Source organism: Haplochromis burtoni, unplaced genomic scaffold, assembly GCF_018398535.1.
Source record: "Haplochromis burtoni strain Fernald_Lab_line unplaced genomic scaffold, NCSU_Asbu1 Contig_145, whole genome shotgun sequence".
NCBI lineage: Eukaryota > Metazoa > Chordata > Actinopteri > Cichliformes > Cichlidae > Haplochromis > Haplochromis burtoni.
The window spans coordinates 1,299,712-1,322,733 of record NW_024582506.1 but is presented as its reverse complement, the minus strand read 5'-3'; the positions used below and the strand labels follow the sequence as shown (position 1 = coordinate 1,322,733).

General features: G+C 40.0%; 1 protein-coding gene across 1 annotated transcript in view; it reads left to right on the top strand.

Moving 5' to 3' along the window:
• The window catches only part of cspg4 (chondroitin sulfate proteoglycan 4), a 75,640-nt gene extending 53,991 nt beyond the window's left edge, over nt 1–21,649 (top strand). The window contains exons 6-11 of the mRNA XM_005931715.3: nt 4,375–4,551; nt 11,583–11,781; nt 12,272–12,403; nt 13,613–13,773; nt 16,216–16,393; nt 17,404–21,649. Coding sequence (XP_005931777.1) covers nt 4,375–4,551; nt 11,583–11,781; nt 12,272–12,403; nt 13,613–13,773; nt 16,216–16,393; nt 17,404–19,229 — 2,673 coding nt within the window. The 3' untranslated portion in view covers nt 19,230–21,649. The remainder of the gene's footprint in view (nt 1–4,374; nt 4,552–11,582; nt 11,782–12,271; nt 12,404–13,612; nt 13,774–16,215; nt 16,394–17,403) is intronic.
• The last annotated feature ends 1,373 nt before the right edge of the window (nt 21,650–23,022 follow it).

The following is a 23,022-nucleotide window of genomic DNA, read 5'->3' as shown; positions in this document are numbered from 1 at the left end:
AGGATTACCACAACAATGCGTCACTTTGGAACTTTTCTCAGCTACTACTCGGTGCTGTTTGGATTTGTGTAGCTACACCAGATGGAGAGAGGAGAGAAAATCTGGGAGCTTCTGCAGCACAGCTAGCTCGTCTCACTCCATGTGGTTCAGACACCCCAGCTTTAGGAAAATATGAAAAATGCATGAGTAGTTACCGGTGGAAAAACCTCATGCATTCTGAATGGACCGCATAGTTGAGTGGAGCTAGTTAGACATATATCTTATAGCTCCTACATCTAACCCACTGCTCTGCTCTACTTTGCTGAAGCATTGTGGAAAAACTGACGATGCCTTTGGAGCGCCTGCAGCCAAAATAAACTGGCTTGCTAAATTCCTATAATAATATGTGAGTGCACACAAGCTCTCCCACACTTTACTAGACTCACTCATGTTGTGTCTTTAAGAATCTAATGTGCAGCTCCAATGAGTCTGCTGCAATGAACGCTGGGAGAAAAAAAAATCGTGATACTTTTTTTGACATATTTGTACTTTTTCTTTAATTTTTCTTCAAATGTTATACTCGGAGAATCCAGTCCAGTTAGTTATCCCAAATAAGAATTCAGGTTCAAGCCTAATTTTGAATATTTTTTGAGTCAAGCCGCAATTATTATAAAATAAATATAAAATAAATATTTTAAATATATATAAACATTATAATATATAAATAAAATAATAAATGAAAACAGCTTAGAGGGGAAAAAAGCTAGTGCCGTTTTCTTCGGCCATCTGTTAGCACAATTAGCCACACAACAGGTCATGTTATTCGTTAGATAATTGTAAAATACTCCAAAACATAAAGTCAAGAAGTCCAGCTGAATGACTTGAATTAGACGAGGTGATGATCAGTAGACACCTCGCAGCGACAGTCACCTTTCACTCTAAGCAGGCGTGCTTTTATTAGACACTAATGACCAAATCTGCTTTTGTACTACGCTTTAAACATTCCTACATAAATTAGGAAATTTACAGTCGACAAGGACTGACTAGCTTTTGGAGCCAGCCTCAAGTGGCCATTAGACAAACTGCATTTTTTTTGGGGACTTTGTACACTGGCTTAATTTTTCCCATCCCGAAGGTGCCACATGGGAAAGCTGTGTTTTTTTTCTGCTAAGTTCAATATTATTTGAAGCTCAAGTAGGAAAGTCCCCAGATGTCACTTGGGAATGCACACTGGACTTATTAGTAGTAGTGCTGCAATGAAGACATCAGTTTGGGCACTGAGGTTATGTAAGCCTACGGTTACACAGAAGAGTCTACTTTGAGAAAAAATTGTGACTCATTCAGATTCACAGGAACGCCTGCCACAATAATTTCAATTAACTTTATGTGCCATGTTGTCCAGATGGAATATAAGCACAGAATCTGTCGTATGAACATCCAGTAACATGAAACACTTTGTTCCAATATGTCTTTGTTTTAATCAGTTTCAGCTTTCCATCAGGTCTCCATTAGGTCTGCAGTAACCTATTAAAGTCTGCATTGTCTTCTTTATATTTTCACACAGTGCATGTTTTCTGAACACTGCAAGCATGCCTTTGCCATTTATACTCCATAGCTCAATAGCCAACCAGACCAAGAGACTTTTCATCGGCCTAAAATTAGACTAACATAAAGTCTGCAGCTAGTAATAAACACAACCATACACATCAGCCTTGCTGAGTTGGCCAAGTGTCCAATTACCAGCAACTGTTTATTGTTCCAGCAAGCAGACTGATTTTCTCTCCGACTTTCCCTGATCAGTAATGATGATGAAGGTTGTTATTCCAAAAGGATGCCCGTCATATGGAATCCATTCGCCAATTGCTGCTCTCTGAAGCAGGTCCCTTCATCTCTGTAGCTTCCTGGGTTTTGTCTAGACAAAGATCTAATTGTTCTCTTTGCAGAGAAGTGTTCTGAATCTGTAAATGTTGTCAAAAAGTATCAGCGAAAACGGATGTTTAAGTTAAATTATTCGAGCCATTCGGCAAAGATTTTAAACAAGAACGCAGAAAGGTAAAGCTCTTTGTTCGGCCCAGCCACAGCCGCTGTTTTCTATGTAGTTCCCTTAACAATGGATGACTGACTCTTTTCTGCATCTGGTTTCTCTCAAGGTGTCATCTCACTTGCTCCTGAGCTGCTATCAGACAGACATTTAAATCCTGATTATAGCCTTTTCTCGACTTTGAAAGCTGGTATCATATTATCTGATTGGAGAAAAACATAAATAATACAGTGTGCGCTATAAACAATATATTCTTCTCATCCTTTTAAAATATAATCCTTTTAAAGAAAATGTTTGAAACTATACTTTGAAACACTTTCTTTGCAAAGATGTGTCCAATGAATATTAGGTTACATCTAGAAGACAGTGGGTCTGGCTTCACATTAAAAAAAAGTCTATCAAAAACTCCACTTACCAGCAACTCTACTGCCCGCTTACATACGGTAAGTTGTTTATTTAATCAATGCAAAAGACCGATCTTTATGCTGAGCTGGGGAAACTGTCTCCTGGCAAATTTGGCATATTTAACCAATTGATTTATGACCCAGACCAGAGAATAGTATTTATCTTCTCATCTACAGTAACTCCAGGCAAGAAAGCAAAAGAGCCTATTTGTAGACTGCTTTTAAAAGTTACAAAGAGCATTGTAACAAAGTGCAGTTGCAAATTGTTCCAAGCTCAATTTGGTGGACTACCCTTATCAGTGCCTTGATTTCGTTAGACTTGACTGTAATTATACAGTATTGTGGATGTAGTTTTACTGTCTCACTTGCTGTGAAGAATAAGCATAATGTGCTTCATATGTGACGAACACGTTGAATCCATCCACGTTTCAAACTACAGCCCTGTGCAAAAGTCTTGAGCCGACCCTCATTTTGTTTTATTTTTCTACGAAAATGGGAAATAGCTGCAGCGATTTTGTTGAAATGCGCAAACACAAATGGAAATGCAGTATACAAAGCAAAAACAGTGTTTTCAGTAAGCTTGAAAGTCAGTATTTGATATGACTACCATTATTCACAATCTGAACTCCCTCAAGCAAGCTTTCTTATAATTTATTTAACCAGTAGTCAGGAATAGTTCTCCAGATTTCTTGAAGGACATTCAAAGCTCTTCTTTGGATGTTTCTGAATTTTGTTCTCTGAAAAAGATGATCCCACACTGCTGTTTTTCTCTCCAGGTATCCTTTGTTGCATTGCCAGTGTGTTTGGGATCACTGTCATGATGAAGAATGAAGTTGTTGCCAATCAGACATTTTCTGTCATTTTCTGTATCGCAGTCATTTTCAAACTGTGGTATGCACACCACTGGTGGTACGTGGACTCCCTCTAGTGGTTTGCGGGAAGTCTCCCCCCAAAAATTAAGATTAAATAATATAGCATGTTCCTATTGGGGGATTTCTGAAAATTTTAAACGTACAGCTCTGCTATCACTTCTGACATAAATGAAGACAGAAAACAGCAGTGACATTTGTATGGTTTCTGAATTTGGGCTAGCTGATATAATGATGTGCCACATGGTGGCTAGCTACGCAGCTATGGTTAGCATAATGCAAACACATTGAAGCTGGAGGATGAACGCTAACTTTTTTCCATTCAATAAAAGTTAACATGAGGGTTCCTGGTGGTTAGGGACAAATGCAATCGCATGGCAGGATGCTGTAAATGGACCCAACTTCAGTCAGGAAAATACTGAGATAATTGCTGAAGCAATACCAGCAATTGGAACCAAAAATTTGAATTCATCACTCCATCAAATCTGTTGCCACTGATTTTTAGTCCAGTACTTGTCTAATTTTGCATTCCTTGTCCTTTTCTCTGTGTCTCTTCCTTAAGAATGGTTCTTTGTTGTCTGTCATATGTTGACCTGTCACCTTGAGTTAGCTGCATTTTGTTATAATTAAATGATAGGTGTTAAGTGGCTTAACAAACAAAAAAGAAAGAAAAAAAAGCATTCCTCTGACAATGCACAGCTATAAGTACTGGTCTGACAATGAGTGGCAATAGATTATATGGAGTGATACATTTTTGGTTCAAAGTTTGGAGCCAGTAGCTAAGGTCTTTGAAATACCTTGAGAAAACTATTGTTCAAGATCACTTTGAGGAATGGCTCAAGACTTTTGAATAATGCTGTGTGCAGGTCATGATCTTGAATTCCTCCTAAAAGATTTATCCAGGTTTATAGAGAAGTTACGGCTCCCTGGTTTCCACTGTGTACAGATGCTAAGAGACACAGTCACACTGTAAAATTGAATCCCACCTTTGAAGTTCATCTAACCTTTTATTATGTGTTCTGCCACTCATGATTCATGATGAGATCTATATAACAACTGGCATCCTTTTGGTCTCTTGCAGATGAGACGTGGAGAAGTCTACTACATGCACGACAGCACAGAGAGCACCGAGGACAATTTTACACTCTCGCTCTCTGCTTATGACATTGATCGCAGGAGCCTCCCTTTCACCATCTCGGTTACTGTCATACCTGTCAACGACGAGCCCCCGAAACTGACGCGCAACACCGGAACAGAGGTAATACTTTGCTCTTATGAATGTGTGATAGGTGACCAATTCTCCCACATGCTCATCAAGCCAGAAAAGTTAACATATTGAAACTCCCTTATGCTTATAAAGTGTTGTACATTTTACCCGATATCAATTCAAGCTGACCACCAGCTTTCATTCCCTGTGAAAGAGAATAGAGCACATGTTTATTGCAGTATTTCAAACATTATTGGAGCAAGTTATTAGATGAAAGTGTATGTATTTGGTCTCTCTGCTGCAGTATGCAGGAAGAGAGACCTAGTTTGACTCGTGCATGCGTGATTGACAGGCTACAGGCATTACCACCTGCTTCAAACTCTGGTCTGATGCTCAAGCCGCGCAAAATATGAAAGAATGACAGATTAATGGCTTTATAACGGTTGATGAGATTCTGGCGTGCTGAAAGGCGGTCAATTTAGCAGAATTACCCCATAGTGCTTTGTGCTTTAGTCTTCATTTAGTTTGATTTTCCAACAAAATAACAGACAGATCTATCTGTCTATAGAAGCTGATAGATTAATCTTCTCTGAATGAAATGTGTAGGCTTTGCTGACAGTTCTCACATCCATACACTATAGTTTCAGCCGCAGTAACAGTCCAAAATCATGAATCTTGTATGACCTGCATATAAAATGTTCTCCACGCAGTAAGGCAAACGAATGCATGGAATTTGTACATCGAGTCTGAACTATACAGATCTCAGACATGCACCATCTCCCTAAGAGTATTTGTTTTTTTAATAAAGTGAAAATTCAGAATGTAAGTTGTGCAAAGTCACGTTACAATAGAAGGGCAGTGATTCACCACTGTGTGCCCACTATAAAGCATCAGGCAGAATTTCAGGTATACATTTCTGAGTATGTGTCTAGATTTTCCATTTTGATCCTGTACTGTCACTTTTCTGAGGGGTAAGTTGTGCTTGGGTTCCAAGTGAAATTACAGCATAACAACACAGAAGTTTGATGGACGTGCATATTTGCTTCTCCCCGGCGATTTGGATAATGTTTCATAAGTTGGTAGTGGCAGACTGTCAAAGAACGAAACACCTCCGCACTGAATTCTTAGAACTTTATGTTGTAAGAAGAAAGGTGTATATTTGAATGACTCTGCTGAAGGCTTATAATGAGTTTGTGGCAAGCTTTTAAACTGATTTACGTCAGTCATGAAAGAAACGTTTAGGGGGATGAATAACGTAGATTCTACAGCAGGAGTAGTCACGCAGTCGGAAAAAGTCGACAGTAATCAGCTCACAGAACTGGAAACCAACTGTGTCATTCAGCCCTCCCCGCTCTGCCTGTGGCTCCTCGTCTCCCTGGCAACCCGTATTTTTGGAAAACCAAGATGGTCGATGAGACCGCGGCTTTCTGGCAGAGTGAGGCCAGCATCCAATCCCTGCGACTCCTCTGCTGCGGCTGCAGAATGTAACATAATAATATGTGGATGTCTAACCCGCACAGAGCAAGGGGCTGGCCCAGTGGCACTTGGATTGATTTAGAGCAGGAAGTGTGTGTGTGTTCTGTGTGTGTGTAGTGACCTCTGTAGACATGATGACTAACACGACCGTGATCGGGTTCTGCTCAGTCTGATCACATTTGGCCTGGTGTTGCAGGATACAGCTGGTCTTGATTAGAATTTAAACCCTGTCTGTCTTCGTCTGCTTCCGCCTGACTTTGCTGTGTTTCTGTGCAGAAGCGCCTCACTCTACCTGCCAATCTATTTTGCTTTTGCATCTCTCACATTTTACAAGATTACTTTGACTTTGAGTGATAGCCTCATTACCCTCGCTAAGTACTTTTGTTTAATCTCTCATTACAACACAAAGTAGGAGCGAGGGCATGTAGTTAACCTGTATCTCTGAGAGGAATGGGCTGGACGAGGGGAGGAGAAATCGAAATTAAATAGCATTATTCCCGCTGTCAACTTTAGCTCCCGAGTATAGAATTACGAACACACTGGTGGATTTGTACTTAAACATGATGCCTAGGCAGTTTTGGATGCAGCTGCAAACATCTGGCGCCCCTCAGAGTCTCAGACGTTTAGAGGATGATGTTGAGTCACTGGCAAACAAAGTCATTTGCCTATGGCAGCTACTTCATTACTCCCTCAAAATGAAATGCCAGCCATTATCTCCAATCAGATTGAATTTGCGGCCCGTCCTCCTAGGTGCTAAATGCATTGATTGTTATATAAACTATCAGTTTGCGAGACCATTTTCAGATTGCCTGTCCTAGATTGGCTGTGGTTGAGAATGGGCTAATGTGGCCATCTAGTGTAAAGGACCGGGAATTGCTCTGTAATAGTATCGCTCAGCCTTCTAACAGTGTAAATTCTGTTTGCCATTAGCAAACATATACCTTTTTGTGAAAAAGGTACAGTACACATTTCAGCATTTAATTAGTATCTGATGGCTCTTGGACAACACCAGAAAACATTTGAATGGGAAACAGGGAAAAAACTCTTTGTGTACTAAATCCTGCTGGAGACCAACAGGAAAGCTTCTCATGTCAGCCTCTGGAAAACCTTAGTTAAACCTAGTTCCTATAAGAGCTGGCATTTAACAGCAATCTCTTTGTAAAGGTGAATAAATCCTGGGCTTTAGATGACTTGAGAGCTTTTCTTGAGGATGTGTTAGGCTGCTGTCGAGCAAACAGTTTTCAGCATTAACATGATTATTCCCACAGATAATTGCCAGTAGCTTGTCCCCTCAGCTTGAACGATGGGACACCAAATTTGTCTGCAGTGCTGCTCAAAGCTGAGAAATTGTCCAGGTGGGTGGTGCTATTTTCAGCTGAGTCATGTCTGCATACTGTACACCAAAGGCTTCTGCGAGAATAGGGCTAAAATAGAGGGGTGGGCATGCACTGAGCAGCTGTCTCATCCATGGTGCAAAGAGGAAAAGTGGGTGTTCTGCCTTAAGGCAATCCACTTGCAAACCTCTCTGATAGAGTCCAGATTTGGCTGGGAACGTTTGGGTTAGTCTGCACTCCCCCACCATCGGTGTGCCCCTGGACAAACTATCAGACTGTGCTTTTTTGCAGGCCGCGAGAAGAAAACTGCCCCAAGGAGAACGAGCTCCTCTAAAGCCCCGTATCACAAGATCTCTGCAGGTTTCTGCAACAGCGAGGATAAAACGCTTTCCTGTTTGTTGTTGTAGGCTGATGTGATAGAGCTGTCGGTTCTACCTAGCACCTACCTAGCGACACATGTTTTTGCTCATGAAGGAACTGGACACATGTAAGCTTATTGTCCCTCCTTTTTCTTAGTCCAGAACCTCTATGGTGAAAAGACCAAAAAAAATCACCAGGTCCAGTCACAATCTTAGTCTCTGCAGGGACTTCAGCCAGCAATGCCAGTGGTGCCACAGTGTGAGATACATGTTTAGTAGATTTTTTTTTGGCTCAAAATTCATGAAATTCAAGCTGACAGTTTGGGCATTATTCCAAATTTTGCCACATATTTGCTTCAAAACAAGCAACTCTGCTCTCCAAGGAGTAGACATATACTCATATAGATGCCTTTGAAGCAATAACTATGTGTAACTTAGACTTTCAAAAACATTACCATTCAAATAAATTTGGGTTCTCTTTAACTGAGGTAGTTCAAATGTCTTTTGAACTACACATGAACTTGTCGGTGCTAATTCTGTTTGACTGTACACGCACATGTTTCAGCGCAGAAATACGCAACACATGGGTAACTTTCACATGAAATGACCCCCGTCTTATTTCCTTTTTATCTGTTGCAAACATAAGTCTTCTTTTATATCTTGCTTATGTCTCCTTTGTTAATAATAGACTTCTGCATATTCTAAATGCATTTTTTATTATGCAAGCGACAAATATTGGTCTTTTCTGCCGCTCGACACTGAGATTAGACATATAGACATAGGGCTTTTGTTATGAATGGGACTCTTGATTTATCTTTGACTCAAAGCCTACTTATCTTTGCGCTCATCACCATTTTTTAAGCGTTATCGTTTGAGAGCAACAAAGACAAAATCTAGCAACAGAAAAAGCAGTAAGTGTATAATGATGGATCACAGCTTTGAACTCTTGATGCAGTCTGGGCTTTGAAAGGGCTTTGATGGAGTGTCAAATTGAGTGGGATGTTATAAGCAGTGGACTGAAAGGCAACTAAATTATAGACTTCATAAAACATTTGTTATATTGCAGAACTCTGGAGGTATGTGAAAAACCAGAAGTGACATAAAGCACTTAAAAAGACAAAAGCTTCAGAACTGAAGATTAAACTTTCTCTGAAAGCGTCTATAATAGGGAAATGGAAGACAATGCGGCCCTGGGGATGTTGATTGCTTGATGAGTCTTAAGGTTTTCCCTCAACATCTATTCTCTGATATTTGCAGCAATTGGCAAATTATTTTGTACACATCTTACTAAAGATGATTTTCTGCCTGTGATTGGTTAAATTCTATTGACAGTCAAATTATTTTCATTTGTCCAGTGAACACATGAGCTAGCTTGACATCAGTAACAGAAGCCTTTAATGTAAAGTCCAGCAAATGGGAGGACAGGAAGCAAAACTAACCCAGAACATGATAAAAAAAAAAAAAACTTTCAAAATAAAAACAGGAAGTTGACAAAATACATATATTAGACAAAGAGACAAGACCCATATACTTGACATAATTATGTAGTGCATATATGGAATTCATTTCTTTATTTAGCAGAATTCATTAGAATGTTTTGTAACAAATATTAAGTGAATATTAATTTAATTTTGTTTTCCAGAAGAAAAGAAAAACACTTTGGGAGATTGTACAGGTACTGAAATTGTTCTGTATTTAAATGGTTATGACCTGTTACTGTAACAAAGTCATAATAAAAGAATCCTTATATATTATTCCCCATAGGCTTACATGTTGTCAATACAAACAACAGCAGTAAAGAACCTAGTTTTAAATACAGCTGTATAGCATTGTTAGCATATAGCTTTCCTATATGCTAAAATTTACCACAAGAGTAAATTGTAAACTTGTATCAGTAACTCTTTGAAACCGAGACACCAACCTGAACAGTACAAATAAATCTATTTCATGTTAGAATAACAATAAAATCATGACCCAAAACATCATAAAACAGAAACTGTTTACAAAAATCATGTAGATGAAGTAAAGACATAAATGAAAACTCAGGACTATTCATAGTAATCCAGCTCACTATTAGTATGTTAAATCAAAAAAAGGAATCAACATTTTCAAACTCTGTAACGAATCAAATCCAAACAGTTACCCAAACTAAAATGAGCCCATAAAGGACCCTCCATTGAGAAACACATAAACCCTGAGACCAAACCTAGTAAGCATGCACAGTAAGTATTATACCAGAAGACCTGCTAAACATCTGTAGTCTGCCACATTCAGTGTGAGCATGCTAAAAGCAGTACTGCACCCAGTTACACTCTCACAGGCCCTTCATCTTGTTGCAAATAATCCTTTATATTTCATTAAGAGTGTTTCCTACCATAAAGCAGTATTGGTTTTAAATGTGTGAATTGCCTACAGTATAAACTTAACTATTAATTTAGGAGTTTCAGCTGCTATTAGAGTAAAACTAAATCCCACTTTAAGACCTGAAACTGTTTGTGTGCCATGCCTTACTTACAATATTTTTTGGTGTGTTTTTGAATCCTCATGAAAAAACAGAAGATGTGAAAGCAGTGTAGACACTTTACTAAAAGATTTTAGTACCATGGCTGTGATAATAGCAGAAAGAGTAGCATCAGTTTTCTCTTTAGACATCGTCCATTAGTAACAGGGTTTCTGATAAACAGCCACCATTAATCTGTACAGAGAAATCGGTCACAGAAGCTGAGCAACTATTTCTTTTTTTTTTTCTCCTTTGGTAGTATCCTCATTAGAAAAGAATCCCATCGAGATAGTTTGTCTTATTTTTTTTATTTTATTTTTCACCAAAACACTCTCCAGGCTTTGGCTGTGTTCTTGTCAGTGTGTCTTAATCTGCACTTCCACCCAGAAATTCATACTGAGACTTTATGTGACACTGACAGACAGATTTGAAAAACCAGGTCCAGTCAGATGTGCCCAGTCTCCTTCTACTATGGATCTTTTTTGTTATTAAGAGACGCTGTTTAGCTCACTGAAATTTGCAATTACAGCATTGAATCAGTTAAAGTAAGTGATCCTTGCGTTACTGAATGATTTTCGTTTTAGGAGGAAATGCATATCTGGTTTGACCTCACGTATTAAACAGTGATCACATGTTCTGTTTTGTCCTCAGAGGGCAATAATTGTGTCCTCCCCAGTTCGATTACCAGTTTCTGGTCACTGAGTCTGTGCTTTGTTAGGATCTGTCGCTTTCTGTCTCCCACTGACTGACACTTACCACATTAACATCTACCACCGAAGTGTCCTCTTTTCCTCTGCCCAGAGGCTTTCTGGTCTTTATCCCGGGTCTGTAAAAAGAGGGAGTGTGGTATTGAAGGGTGAGTGGCTTTCTAGATCGATATTTACTTCTCACTGCAAGGCACCCTAAGCACACTCTCCCAACTGATTCCAGCTATTTAGGAATGTCTTTCTAGAGATCTGGCCCATTTCTTTCAATTAATGCTCTTTTCAGCCATCCGACCATTAGAAGTCCATTAAGGGCCCTCCACCTAGGGAGAGTCATTCAGTCTGCACTGCTGTGTTCCATCTTCTGATAACAGGCGTGTGTAGACTGCCATGGAGAAATAATTAACCTTTTAAATTCTTACTTTGGAGCTGGCTGCTTTATGTTTCACGGATAGGCTGGGTTTTCTTTTTGTACTTACCATCAATCGATCTGTCTATCTATCTATCTATCTATCTATCTATCTATCTATCTATCTATCTATCTATCTATCTATCTATCTCTTATTTTTATTTGTTATTTATGTATGTATTTTCATATATTAAATAAAATACTGCACGAAATATCATGATACTGTATTGATGTTTTTCCCCAACCCCTAAAGTGTCTTTAACTGTGTTTCTCTCTCCTGTTGTCTTTGGTATTTCACAGGTTTTTGCTGGTGAGGAAGCTGATATCACCTCCAGCATGCTGAGCACTGAGGACGCTGACACTCCCGCAGAGGAACTGGTTTACAACGTTGAAATGCCGATCAATGGGAGGGTTGCACTGAAAGAGGCGCCTGATGATGAGATCCTAAATTTTACGCAGGCTCACGTAAACAAAGGCGAGGTCGTCTTCGTCCACGAGGGTGAGATCATTAGAATTAGAGGTTAAGTGCTCGATCACGCTGTATCTCCGCTGACACGCTGATTACTCTGTGACCTTTATTTGCGTCTACCTCAGAGTGTTGCTAACACGACGAGCTGAAACACAGGTCTTTATGTTTCTCCAAGCAGAAATCTCAATAAACTTGTAATGTAATCAGAATGTCACTGGTATTGATCAATAGGCCAATTAAACCCCAGAGATATACTGTGGCTAGGTTGTAAAAAAATAATTAAATAAGTAGTACATGTAATATTTATTTGTACCTTATTGTGACAAATACGTGGTGTTTTTTTTTACGTTCTAACAAGGCAATAAAGGTGTAGCAAGCTTTAAACAATGTTCTGCCTTTTCAAGTGTAAAGACAATAAAGTTTCAGAGAGACAAAAAAGGGGCAGAAACAAACAAAAGCAGATTCAAAGCTCGAACTTAACAAGTGACCCGTTAAAACTGTGCAATCTGTTCTGCTCCAGGTGAGGATTCTGGCAGCTTCAGTTTCACAGTGACAGACGGCGAGCACACGTCTCCTCTCTACAAATTTGTCGTCACAGCCAGGCCACACACCATCACCATGGTAACGCAGGCGAACCTCATGGTATTTCCAGGTAAGATGCCAAAAAAAAAAAAAAAAACCTTCTGAAGATGACAATGATAGAAAGATAACCATGATGATGAATGCGCAGTCACGCACACAGTATAGTTATTACGTCGACAACATTTATTTTAGGAACTGGTTGTTAGTCAGACTTATAACACACAGAATAAAAGTGTGTGGAAAACTTATTTAAGGTGTAATACACAGGATGTTCCTAAAAAACAACATTTTTCAATTATGAACTTCTGAGGTGTAATCTTCTTACTTTTTTCATATTTTGCTGTTTGGGATGCTTCTGGGCTTACACTCTTTAGGAAGTGTGTGGGTGGGTGTGAATCCCTCAGCCAGTAACAGCTTGCTGGGTCCATGCTATTTCCATTTCCTTTGCCTTCCTGTCTGTGTTAAATTCATTTTACATCATGGGCCACATATGATTGATCTTAAGTGGATCAAGCCAGTGAAACACCCCTTTCTGTCAGTATAAAGAAGTTCATCAGTGCATTTAATCCATGAGACATTGCAGTTTCAACAATACAGTTTACACTTTTTATACATGACAAAGAAATGCTGCTGTAGTAGGTTATTTGTGCTCGAATCGTAAGAAAAAAAGTTGTCGATTGTTCAATAGCAGACTGAAAAAACAGCAACATTTCTGTCATGGCATTGTTTTTTTGTTACTTAATTACTTTGGTGTAGTATGAATCGCTTGGCTCTAAAAACATCTGACAATACAGTTAAGAGTCCAAAATGTATACTCTTTCACATTTTCCACATTCGTCCAGTGGGCCTTATTGGAGTCTTTGTCGAACCGATTCTGGCCCCCGGGCCTCATGTTTGACACCCCTTCTATAAGGTCTGGTTTTAACCAACAGCAGACTGAGCTGCACACATACACAGAGCAGAGAGGCTACAGGAGTAGTCATGATGATTTGTGAACATTAAAATCCAGAAATATGGCACCTTTCTCCTTTGTTTGTGCTTCTGAGCAGATGAAACAATCAGACAATAGTGTATTTAAAACGTGGCTCCATCTGACACATTTCATGCTCTCCACATCAGGAAGCTCATCTGCCCTGTGCATGAGTTAAAGAAACCTCTAAAGTTTGGGGCTGTAATTTTACAAGCTGAACTAGACTGCAAAGAGGCCACATTCAGTAGAGTCATCAGCACTCATCAGAGGACCGCTTGTCTATGTGTGTGTGTGTTTGTCTTTTCACAGGAACAAGGCAGCCCATCACAAGCGCCAATGTGGGGGCTGTAACCAGTGGGGATGGAAATGAGATAAGCTACTCGCTTTTCCGCCCGCCTCGTTTGGGAAGACTCATCCTGGCCAATGACAGGAACCAGTACGAGGAAATTAGTCAATTCTCACAATCACAGGTGATTGCTTTTTCTGCGGGAGCTGCGAAATATGCATTTCTGGCATATGTTTCCTTTAGGAGACATTTAACACGTTTTCCTTTCTGTTTATCAGAAGTTGTAAATGATTTTATGTTAGCAGGGAGATATAGATCGACATAATAAACCATGAAATGAAATTGAAACAAAAATGTGTGTTAGATCCTTTAATGTTATCTCCTTTTAATAATTACTTTTAGAGTTTTGGGGTTCAGTGAAAATATGTATTTCTGTTCTTTTTTGCAGAGTAAATCCTCTTTACTTTGAGATTTAACATCACTATTAATAGCAGGTCCGCGTGTCTAAGAAGTGACAGCTGTAAAAGGCACGTCACTCATCTGTTGCACAGACCATCAAGCGCACATGGGAGATATAAGACATAAAACTGCTTCCATGCGTGTAAGACAGCTAATCCTATCAGCACAAGCTGGCAGCACAGGATCAACTTGTGCAGTTTTATGTACAGTTTTATTTCCTCTGCATACGCCCATACCTTTTTGACATGATAGAAAATGTCTTCTTGCTGTATTAAATGTTCTCAGACAATCAATAGTGCTGGTTTTTCGGTGTTGTTTTTGCTTCCTGAAAACCAGCCTCTTGTACAGCCCTCTGATTGCTGGCACTAAATGTTTCAGTTTGTACTTTGGCTCCAAGGAACAAATTAGTGGTGTCGGTTGCTGTTAACCAAGCAACAATGCTGTCCAGTTTTAGCAAATGTTCAAACAAGATTTGAGAACACCTCTTCTGCCACACCAGCCCTCTGTCCTCCTTCACTCCATCCATGAATGGTATCCTTCTTTTCCTCCTGTCTGTTCAACATCCTTTGTCCAGTAAATCTACTATCCCTCTTCTCCACCTCAGGATTCCCGATCTAACTTTGTCTCCAAAGGTTTATTTGGACTGTTTTGGGGAGAATTTAATAACGCTCTCCCAAAAAGTTGATTCTGTTCACAAGTTGATTCTGTTCAACTGGACGTAGCATTTAATAATGCTCTTTTTAGATATTTATGAAAGATAACTTTGCAATCCACATTCCTTTCCTTCCTACGTTCCCTATCAGCATCTTCACAGATCCAGATAAGGAATGATTTGTAAATGTATATGTATTTTTTGTCAAATTAATTGTAATCTACTACTTAAATAGGAAGCATATTCATGATGATAGCAATAACTGTATTTTCATAAGGAAAGCAACTCAAAAGTTATTAGCCCTGAAAGTCATGAATGATGAGCTTTACTGTCTAATGCTGTCTAAACTCCCCTTTTTGTTTGTTCCACGTTCATGTCTGTAACTGCAGTTAGTTGAATCTGAATGTATTTTTCTTTCAAACTGACAACATGTGAAGCATGAACATTTCTTTCCCACCAGGGGGCATCGTTGCTAGTGATGTCTCACTGGTATTAGGAGTTTTTGTTTCATTGATATCCTTTTAATTCTTTTAATATTGTTTGAAGAGTAGGTGTGTGCAGCTTTGCTCTGCCTGTACCTTTATGACTGTTAAGTCTACATGCAATGGGCAGAGATGGAAAGGGCAGAAAGTAAGGATTTCTTAGTATAATAAAATCTCTTTGGCTTTTTGTGGCTAAAACCAATTTGGCAACACCCTTCATCAGGGTGGGGTTCTTGATTCCAAAGAGCTCCGCTGTTCCATAACCACGTTTATGTTTATTTGTCTAGCATTATTATTATTATATAACCAAATATTCAGATTACAAAAAATAAAGAATATTGAAACTTTACTGATGCTAATTTTAGCTTTTAATGGCTTTGGTTTAGGATTATGAGGCACACGGCGTCGATAGTTTAGCAGCACCACACGTGCAGCTGTGTTGGCAACAGTCGGATCAAGACTATCTGTTCATTTCCATTCTTGACATCTGACCGTGCTTGGACGAGCATGAGAACAAATTCTTTCCCCGAAAACTGCTCCTTTTGGACTGTGACAGAAAATCTAACACGTCGTCAAGCCGAAAGCATTTGATGATTTGAGTTATTCGGCAGCGTGTGTTTGCTTTTTTCCTGCATGCAGAAATTCATATGTGCACCTTTCTGTGTTTGTTTGAGAGAGAGAGAGAGAGAGAGAGAGAGAGAGAGAGAGAGAGAGAGAAGAGGCAACAGTGACTTCAGGCAATCCAGCTGAGCTGAGCCAAACCACTGCTCCAAATAAAAATATCTTACCGAGCTAAAATACCAGTCTTTGCCTATAAAGTTAGTCAAGCAAACAAGTGACTGACTGCAGTGAGCCACATGTCAGATAATGAATCCTCGACATTTCTATCAGATTCTACAAAAGTTAGTTGGAATGAAATAAATAAATAAAGTATCTGCTAAAATAAAACTTGCTTTGAAGTGATCGCCAAATTAAGAAATGATTTATTTGAAACAACTTACCACCTTCTGTTTTCGCTTCCTCTGATGCACAGCTGGAGTCAGGAATGGTCTACTATGAGCACCAGCTACCCGAGAAACCATTCTGGGCAGTGAAGGACTCCATCGAGCTCTTGTCCCAGTCAGCATCAGACGTCCATCACATCCTGCCCATAACCGTGTCTTACTATGCTGCTCACAGCAACATCTCCTCACAGCTGTGGAGGAACAAAGGTAAATGATGAAATGAGGGACATATGCAACACTTTCAATTAAGTAAATTGCATGTTTTTTTTCACAGGCCACACTGATAAATGAGAGCCTGCCTAAATGATCACTCTGGTACTTACCAAAAGCATACATATTATGAATACATGTGCACAGATGTTAGGAAGCAGAGATGAGAGTCTGCATCTGTGAAGCACCATTAGAAGACTCCAGCGAAGTCATTATTAAAACAGACATTTCAAGTATTTTTCTGTTAGTTAGCTGAGTTTATCCTTACCACACATTGTTGTATGCTGTAAAAGTAAAAAGGGTTACTTTGTGTGTTTGAGTGCAGAGCGTTCCTGCAGCACTTTAAAATAGTTTTTGTCTTTTTTATTGTATCCTGGAGCTGGCATTTTGCGAAGTGTTGTAAGAGTCACTGAATATGTTGGTGAATACAGCACAATGCTGTAATTGCTGATATCTTTGGAGAGAGCACAAAGATTCAAATAATGTGGATCAGTGATGATTTGAATGCAGCTTGTCATTCTCACACTTTACATATAAATGTTTAGTGATACATTTCAAAAAAGAGATGCTATTTCTAGGATATGTTGTTTTGTTTTTGGTTAAAAAATTCAAATTAAAACTGTGCTCAGACATTTTGGAAAAATACTGTAATTCACCCAGCAACCACGCGTTTGTTACTGAGTAGGGAAGAAAAAAAGTTCTATTTCTGGGGAATGTGCTGGTGAGTTGCAGCTTGTTCTTCATTTTAGATTCTCTTCCTTATTCTTTACAGTAATTTACTATTAAGAGTCTGAAGTCACAAAGGGACCTGTCAGCCGTACTTCTGTTGCTGCCAAAACAATAAGCCCCCTGCTCCATCTGTCTCTCCAAATGTATTCCAGATTCAATCTCCTGCATAATTAAATATCAACAGGAGACAGACAAAAATAAATAGTAGGTATCTTTGGGGGAAAAAAACAACTGGATTAAATTTAACATTTCTCTTCGTTTGTGTTTTTTCTGCTTAGGTCTGGATATTGTGCAGGGTCACAGAAAAACCATCGATGATTCAATTCTTGATGCTTCCAACCTTCTGGCTAGCCTACCAGAAGAAAACCGAGGGGAAGTGGATGTCATTTTTGAAATTAAGCGTTTCCCCGGTCGTGGTCGTATCATGCTGGATGGTCAGGACCTGCCCCGTAATACCCCGTCCTTCATGCAAGAAGATGTCATTCAAGGAAAGGTGGAGTATGTCCATGATGATCTGGCAGACTCGTCTGACAGCTTTGCTTTCAGAGCCCGTCTTAAGTCTGAGGGCCGTAGTTTGGCCTCACCTGCTAAGTCTGTGGTCCTGGAGGAAGTCTTTAACATCTCAATCAAACGGAGGGGCTCAGACCCCCCTGAACTAGTCACTACAGAAACACTCTTTGAGGTTCTTCAAGGCTCCATGACCCTCTTGACCCAGAGACAACTTAACACTCATGATGAGGACAGTCCTCCAGATGAGGTGCACTTCAAGGTGACCAAAGCACCTAGCAATGGTCGACTAGTTGACTCAGGCACAATGGAGGCAATCTCTGAATTCACACAAGAGATGGTCAATCGTGGAGAGGTGGGCTTCTACAGTGACAACAGCCTTGTAGATAGCATCATGGAATTCGTAGTATCAGATGGAGAACACCAAACCGAAGCATACATGCTGCACATCGTCGTACTGGCCCACACCCTGCTTCTTGACATAGCCCCTGAGATCAAGGTGAAGCAGGGCAACGATGAGACCTTAGTGACTGAAGAGATGTTGAAGGTCAGCACTGGTGGCCCTATTGAGGAGGACATCCTTTATAAAATCACAAGTGCTCCCAAGTACGCCGCTGTCATGGTAGACCGGCAGCCTACATCTGCTTTTACCCAGAAACTGATTAAGGAAGGCCGAGTCAGTGTCCGCTTTGTCAAGTCCACTTCACCCCGAGACAGTGTTTCATTTACAGCCCGCAGCCGGGCTGCTAACATTTCCTCTGTCCTCAACATCACTGTGCAACCTCTGGCCAACATTGCTAGGGATCCTCTCTTACCCCAGGGTGCGCTTGTCCAACTGGATAAAAAGCTTCTAGATGCAACATCCCTCGCCAACAAGACTAAAGTTACCCCAACGTTCACTGTCATCCAGCAACCGAGAGGTGCTCGGTTTGTAAAGTCTGGAGGCCCAAACGCAGGTGACTCAGTGAAGTCGTTTAGCCAAAAGGACCTGGATGAGGGTCGTGTAGCTATGGAAATCTTAAATGGCTCTTCTGGATCACCTAGTGCTGCCACTCAGGATGAGGCTCGCTTCCTGCTCAAAGCTCACGGGGTCCCTCCTGCAGAATGTGTGCTTTCCTTCCAAACCGGTCCCTACAATGCCTCTGGAATTTACCCTGTCACTCTGTTGAGGATTCCCTCCAAAGACATTGATCATCTTCCTGGGATCCCTCAAGTCACTCCAGTTAGCCCTCTCTGGCCCCACGGAGATGCCACTACAGCTTCTGGATCTGGCTCATATGGAAGACCACAAGCTGCCAAGCGCAGTAACATCTGGCCTATTATCATCCCTATCATGGTAATCCTCATTCTCTTGCTACTGGCGGCTGTCTTGGCCTACTATCTGATTCGCAAAAACAAGACGGGTAAGCACAATGTCCAGACGGCAGCATCCAAGCCCAAAAATGGCGAGGTGGCCACCACAGAGACCTTTCGCAAAACTGACCCAGCCAATAACATCCCAATGTCCAAGATGGACTCCAAAGACGCAGACCCTGAGCTGTTGCAGCACTGTCGGACAACAAACCCGGCCTTGAAAAAGAACCAGTACTGGGTCTGAAGCACTCTGAGATCGGACACAGAGGGAGTATTGGGAAGTCTCCTCAAATCATTCCTCTCAGTATTAAAAGCAGCAGTTTATACGAGGCTAATTTTGTTTAAGCCCTTTACTCAACTCAGCATAACTCTGGACAGATTCTCAGGCAATGAAACACTGAATACTTATTGGCAAAGAAACAGGCAGTTTCTTATCTACAGGTGCTCGGGCCATGTCTATTTATTTTAGTTTTATCATTCCTCTTTGTCACAGATCGCACGTTAAGACATAAACATGCCATATGTTTGAAAAGAAGTATTTAGGTTGTGCTCTGTCTGTGTATTCCATATTTATCGTAAGCTGACATTATTCAGTGAGCGGTTAGAAATTTTCAAGTCCTGGATTTGGTCAGATTTATTTTCTTGGTTCAGGAAAGCTAAACGTGTTAGGTGATGACTATGAAATGAAATGCAATATTTTCAAGAAGATGGAAAACTGCCTCTTTGTTTTAATTGTTTAAAGGTCCTTGCACCTCAGGGCTAAATCTAGTTTAAAGGCCAACACGCCTTCATTCACTTTCTTACTGAAAAGGACAGATAAAAAGACTGATACCATTTCGCTACATCGCATGTCAATGATCAAAGCATGAACTAAAGCTAAAGTCTCGAGTTTCATCTCATTTTTAGTCTTTATGCTAAGTTAGGCAAAGCTAAGCTAATGGTCTACTTGCTGTACTGAATACACAAATAAAAAAGCTGTACCAAGCTTTCCATCTAGTGACTGAATACACGTGTTTCCCTGAAATGCAGAACTTTAATCTCATCGTGATTTGATTTGACTTTAATTTTACAGAGAAAAGACGCTTATTTAAAAGGCGTTTATAATCAAACCCTTGTGACAGCGCGCACAAAATGAACTGGATTTAGCTCTGAGTCACGCCATCATCTGCCATATGTTATTGTTTCTAAATGCTTCCAAAATACTTGTAAATATTTACTGGACTGGCACAGCACTGACCGCATAAATACACACTACACAGTCTGCAGACCGCAGGCAGGACGTTATTTCAGTGATGCTGGACTTTAAGACATCCGCATTGGCCGACAGGCGGGTGTGAGGTCATCTCAGAATGAGATGTTTCCAGTTCCTGGGTTTGCAATTATGAAATGAATAAAATATTGGCTATAATAATATTTGGTACTGTACTGGGAATAATAAATATAACAATCCACTTGTTAGGTTATGCTGATTAAAGAGGTAGCTGACAGGAGGTCTTTGGAAGCTAGTTTCGCTTTTAAGCATTCCATATGTAAGTGGAATACATAGAAGTTATTTTCAACTTTTATCTATAAATATATATATGTATACTAAAACTAAGAGGAGTGCTACTGTAAATTGGAAACTTCTTTTTAATGTGCATTTTTTTGGTCACTCTGACCTGTGACGCTTATCTTTTTTAAGGTAAATGAAACACAGCAAGAGGAAGTGAAAGTGCACAATAAAAAATACTGGATACAACTTTTGATCCTCTAAAAAAAGAAAAAAAAAAGACTTAAACAACTTATTTTCTTAAAACTGTTTGATTATTTGCTGTACATTTTTCCTCATGCTGTCTACCAATGACAGCTTTGTTTTTCTAGTCATATACTGAATATACAATGGAGTATTCTTCTTCTATTGATCGTCTATTTTTGTAGCGTACTGAGTAAAGGAAAAGTTAGTTTCCCTCCTGCAGCATCTTTTCCTGTTTTATGTGTAAATATTGTGATTTAGAGTACGGTTTTGGGCCCTATTAACATTTTGAAATCTAAACCCGTGGACCACTTTATTTACACTGTGAGATTTATTCCAGTCCAGTAAAAGACTTCAGCCTTTGATTCTTTTACACTTTTACAAAGCTCTCACACACATACTGTGGGGTGATATTTGTCCCATGCTTTCATAATACTTTGAGGTCAAAAAACACTGAAAAAAATAGGCACAGCTGTTGCAGTGGCATGGATAGATTTCACAGATATAACTAATAAAGTGGCAAGGGGAGAGTGTATATCATGTTTTGCATCATAAGGTATTCTGTACGTACATGTAACTACATTCAGCTAGACTGAAATGATATAGATATGACGTGTGCGTGTGTGTGTGTGTGTTTGTGCAGGTGCCCGTCACTTCTCTGTTTCCTGCTTACTGCAGGTTTCATCACCACCTCCTCTCCTCATTCATTATTTATTATTTCTGTCATTCCCCACGCATCAATTCATATTCAGGCTATGTGTATTTTGTCAGAGATGAAACTTATCTGTAAACTGCAGGTGCATTCACAACAATAAATAGCACTATTAGGAGAAAACTTGTTTCTGGAACAGTAGAAATGTCCTTTAAAGCCTCAGTATGTCTCGGACTTTATTTCTCAGTACTAATGGAAATAAAATGTTTGCGCAACAAAACCTGTGTTCGTTAATCTGTCTGACTTTTATAAGTGCCAAGACTGCAAAATACAGTTACCAGTAACCCCACTTCTTCCATGCTTTAGTTAATATTTAGTTAACATTAATATTAAGTTAGTGCTTATTACACTCTTGGACACTACTGGATCACTGGGCTCTAAGCTGAACCATAAAGCAAAACTATAAACATAAATGTTTATGACAGATGTTTCTGAATTTCAGAAGTGAGCCGTTTAAATTTCATTTTGGCCAACCAGACTCTGCTGCATTCTGGAATAGAGGAAGTCTGCACTTTCCCACTAAGTAGTTTGCCAGTTACAAATGTGAAATCAAATCATCCTGCATTGCTGCTCATGTGCTTGTTTTGATATTTACAGGCATAAACAAAGTGATTTCTACAAAGAGACTTTCTTTTTAACGAGATTACCCCAGAGAGAAGTTCCTTGACTGATCCCTTATATGTTGTTGTGATTTGGCCCATATAAATAAAATTGAATTGAAATGTTTCCCTTTTTGGCCACCAGGTGGCGTTAGGGTGCAGGTGGCCAGTGTGGAGGGCTGAAGTGTTCCTGAATTTGTGAGCTCACATTCAAAAGCTCACTCTGTCTCCATCCGTCACTCTTTCCAGTGAATGGCCTTTGCATTCATGCTTTCTCCGAGCTCCTTACGTTTCATGTGCTCTGCTGTCTTCTCCCGGCTTCTCATTGGTGCGCTGCAGCTCGGATTCGAGCTCACGTCACGCAGGTTTCATAAGCTACCTGGCACAGCTGTTCCTCCACATGTGTGTGCTTAGGTCATAACTCAGAGGAGCGCCGCGCATGACAAGTCGCGCGCTCTGGCAAGATAAATGTATTTTTTAAAGGAATACAGAAAAAAATGAGGACTGCTAAATAACTTCCCCAAAACCGAAAGAAGTTTAGAAAACAAACTTGAAGAAACTGAAAATGAAATGATGAAAAGGAATCTGGATTGGTGTGTGTGTGTCGAGCCAACCCCTAAGTTCAAACTGGGGTATGTGCTGCCCTGTAGTGTTGATAACAAACTTGTTGGAGAAGGAATTTTAGTTCTGGCACCAAAAAGGTTGCGGTGTTGTAGATCTCAGCACTGCTGCCAAAACATGCAAACCCTCTTTGTGGGAGAAATCATTTCCTTCTCCTGATGCTAAGTGGACACCACCCACAGATCTGATTGTATCCCAGCAGAGGCTGTTTCTCTGTAACCACAGGATCCCCTCTTCCTGCTTCACAATCTTAACCTAAAGATGTTTCTTAAAGCAGGACTCCTTTTTTTAAGTTTTGACCAGGTTGAAGAAAGTAAGCCAACAATTGCTTGGTTTGGAACAAGCTGGCTCCTCCTCCCTCCCAAAAGCCCTA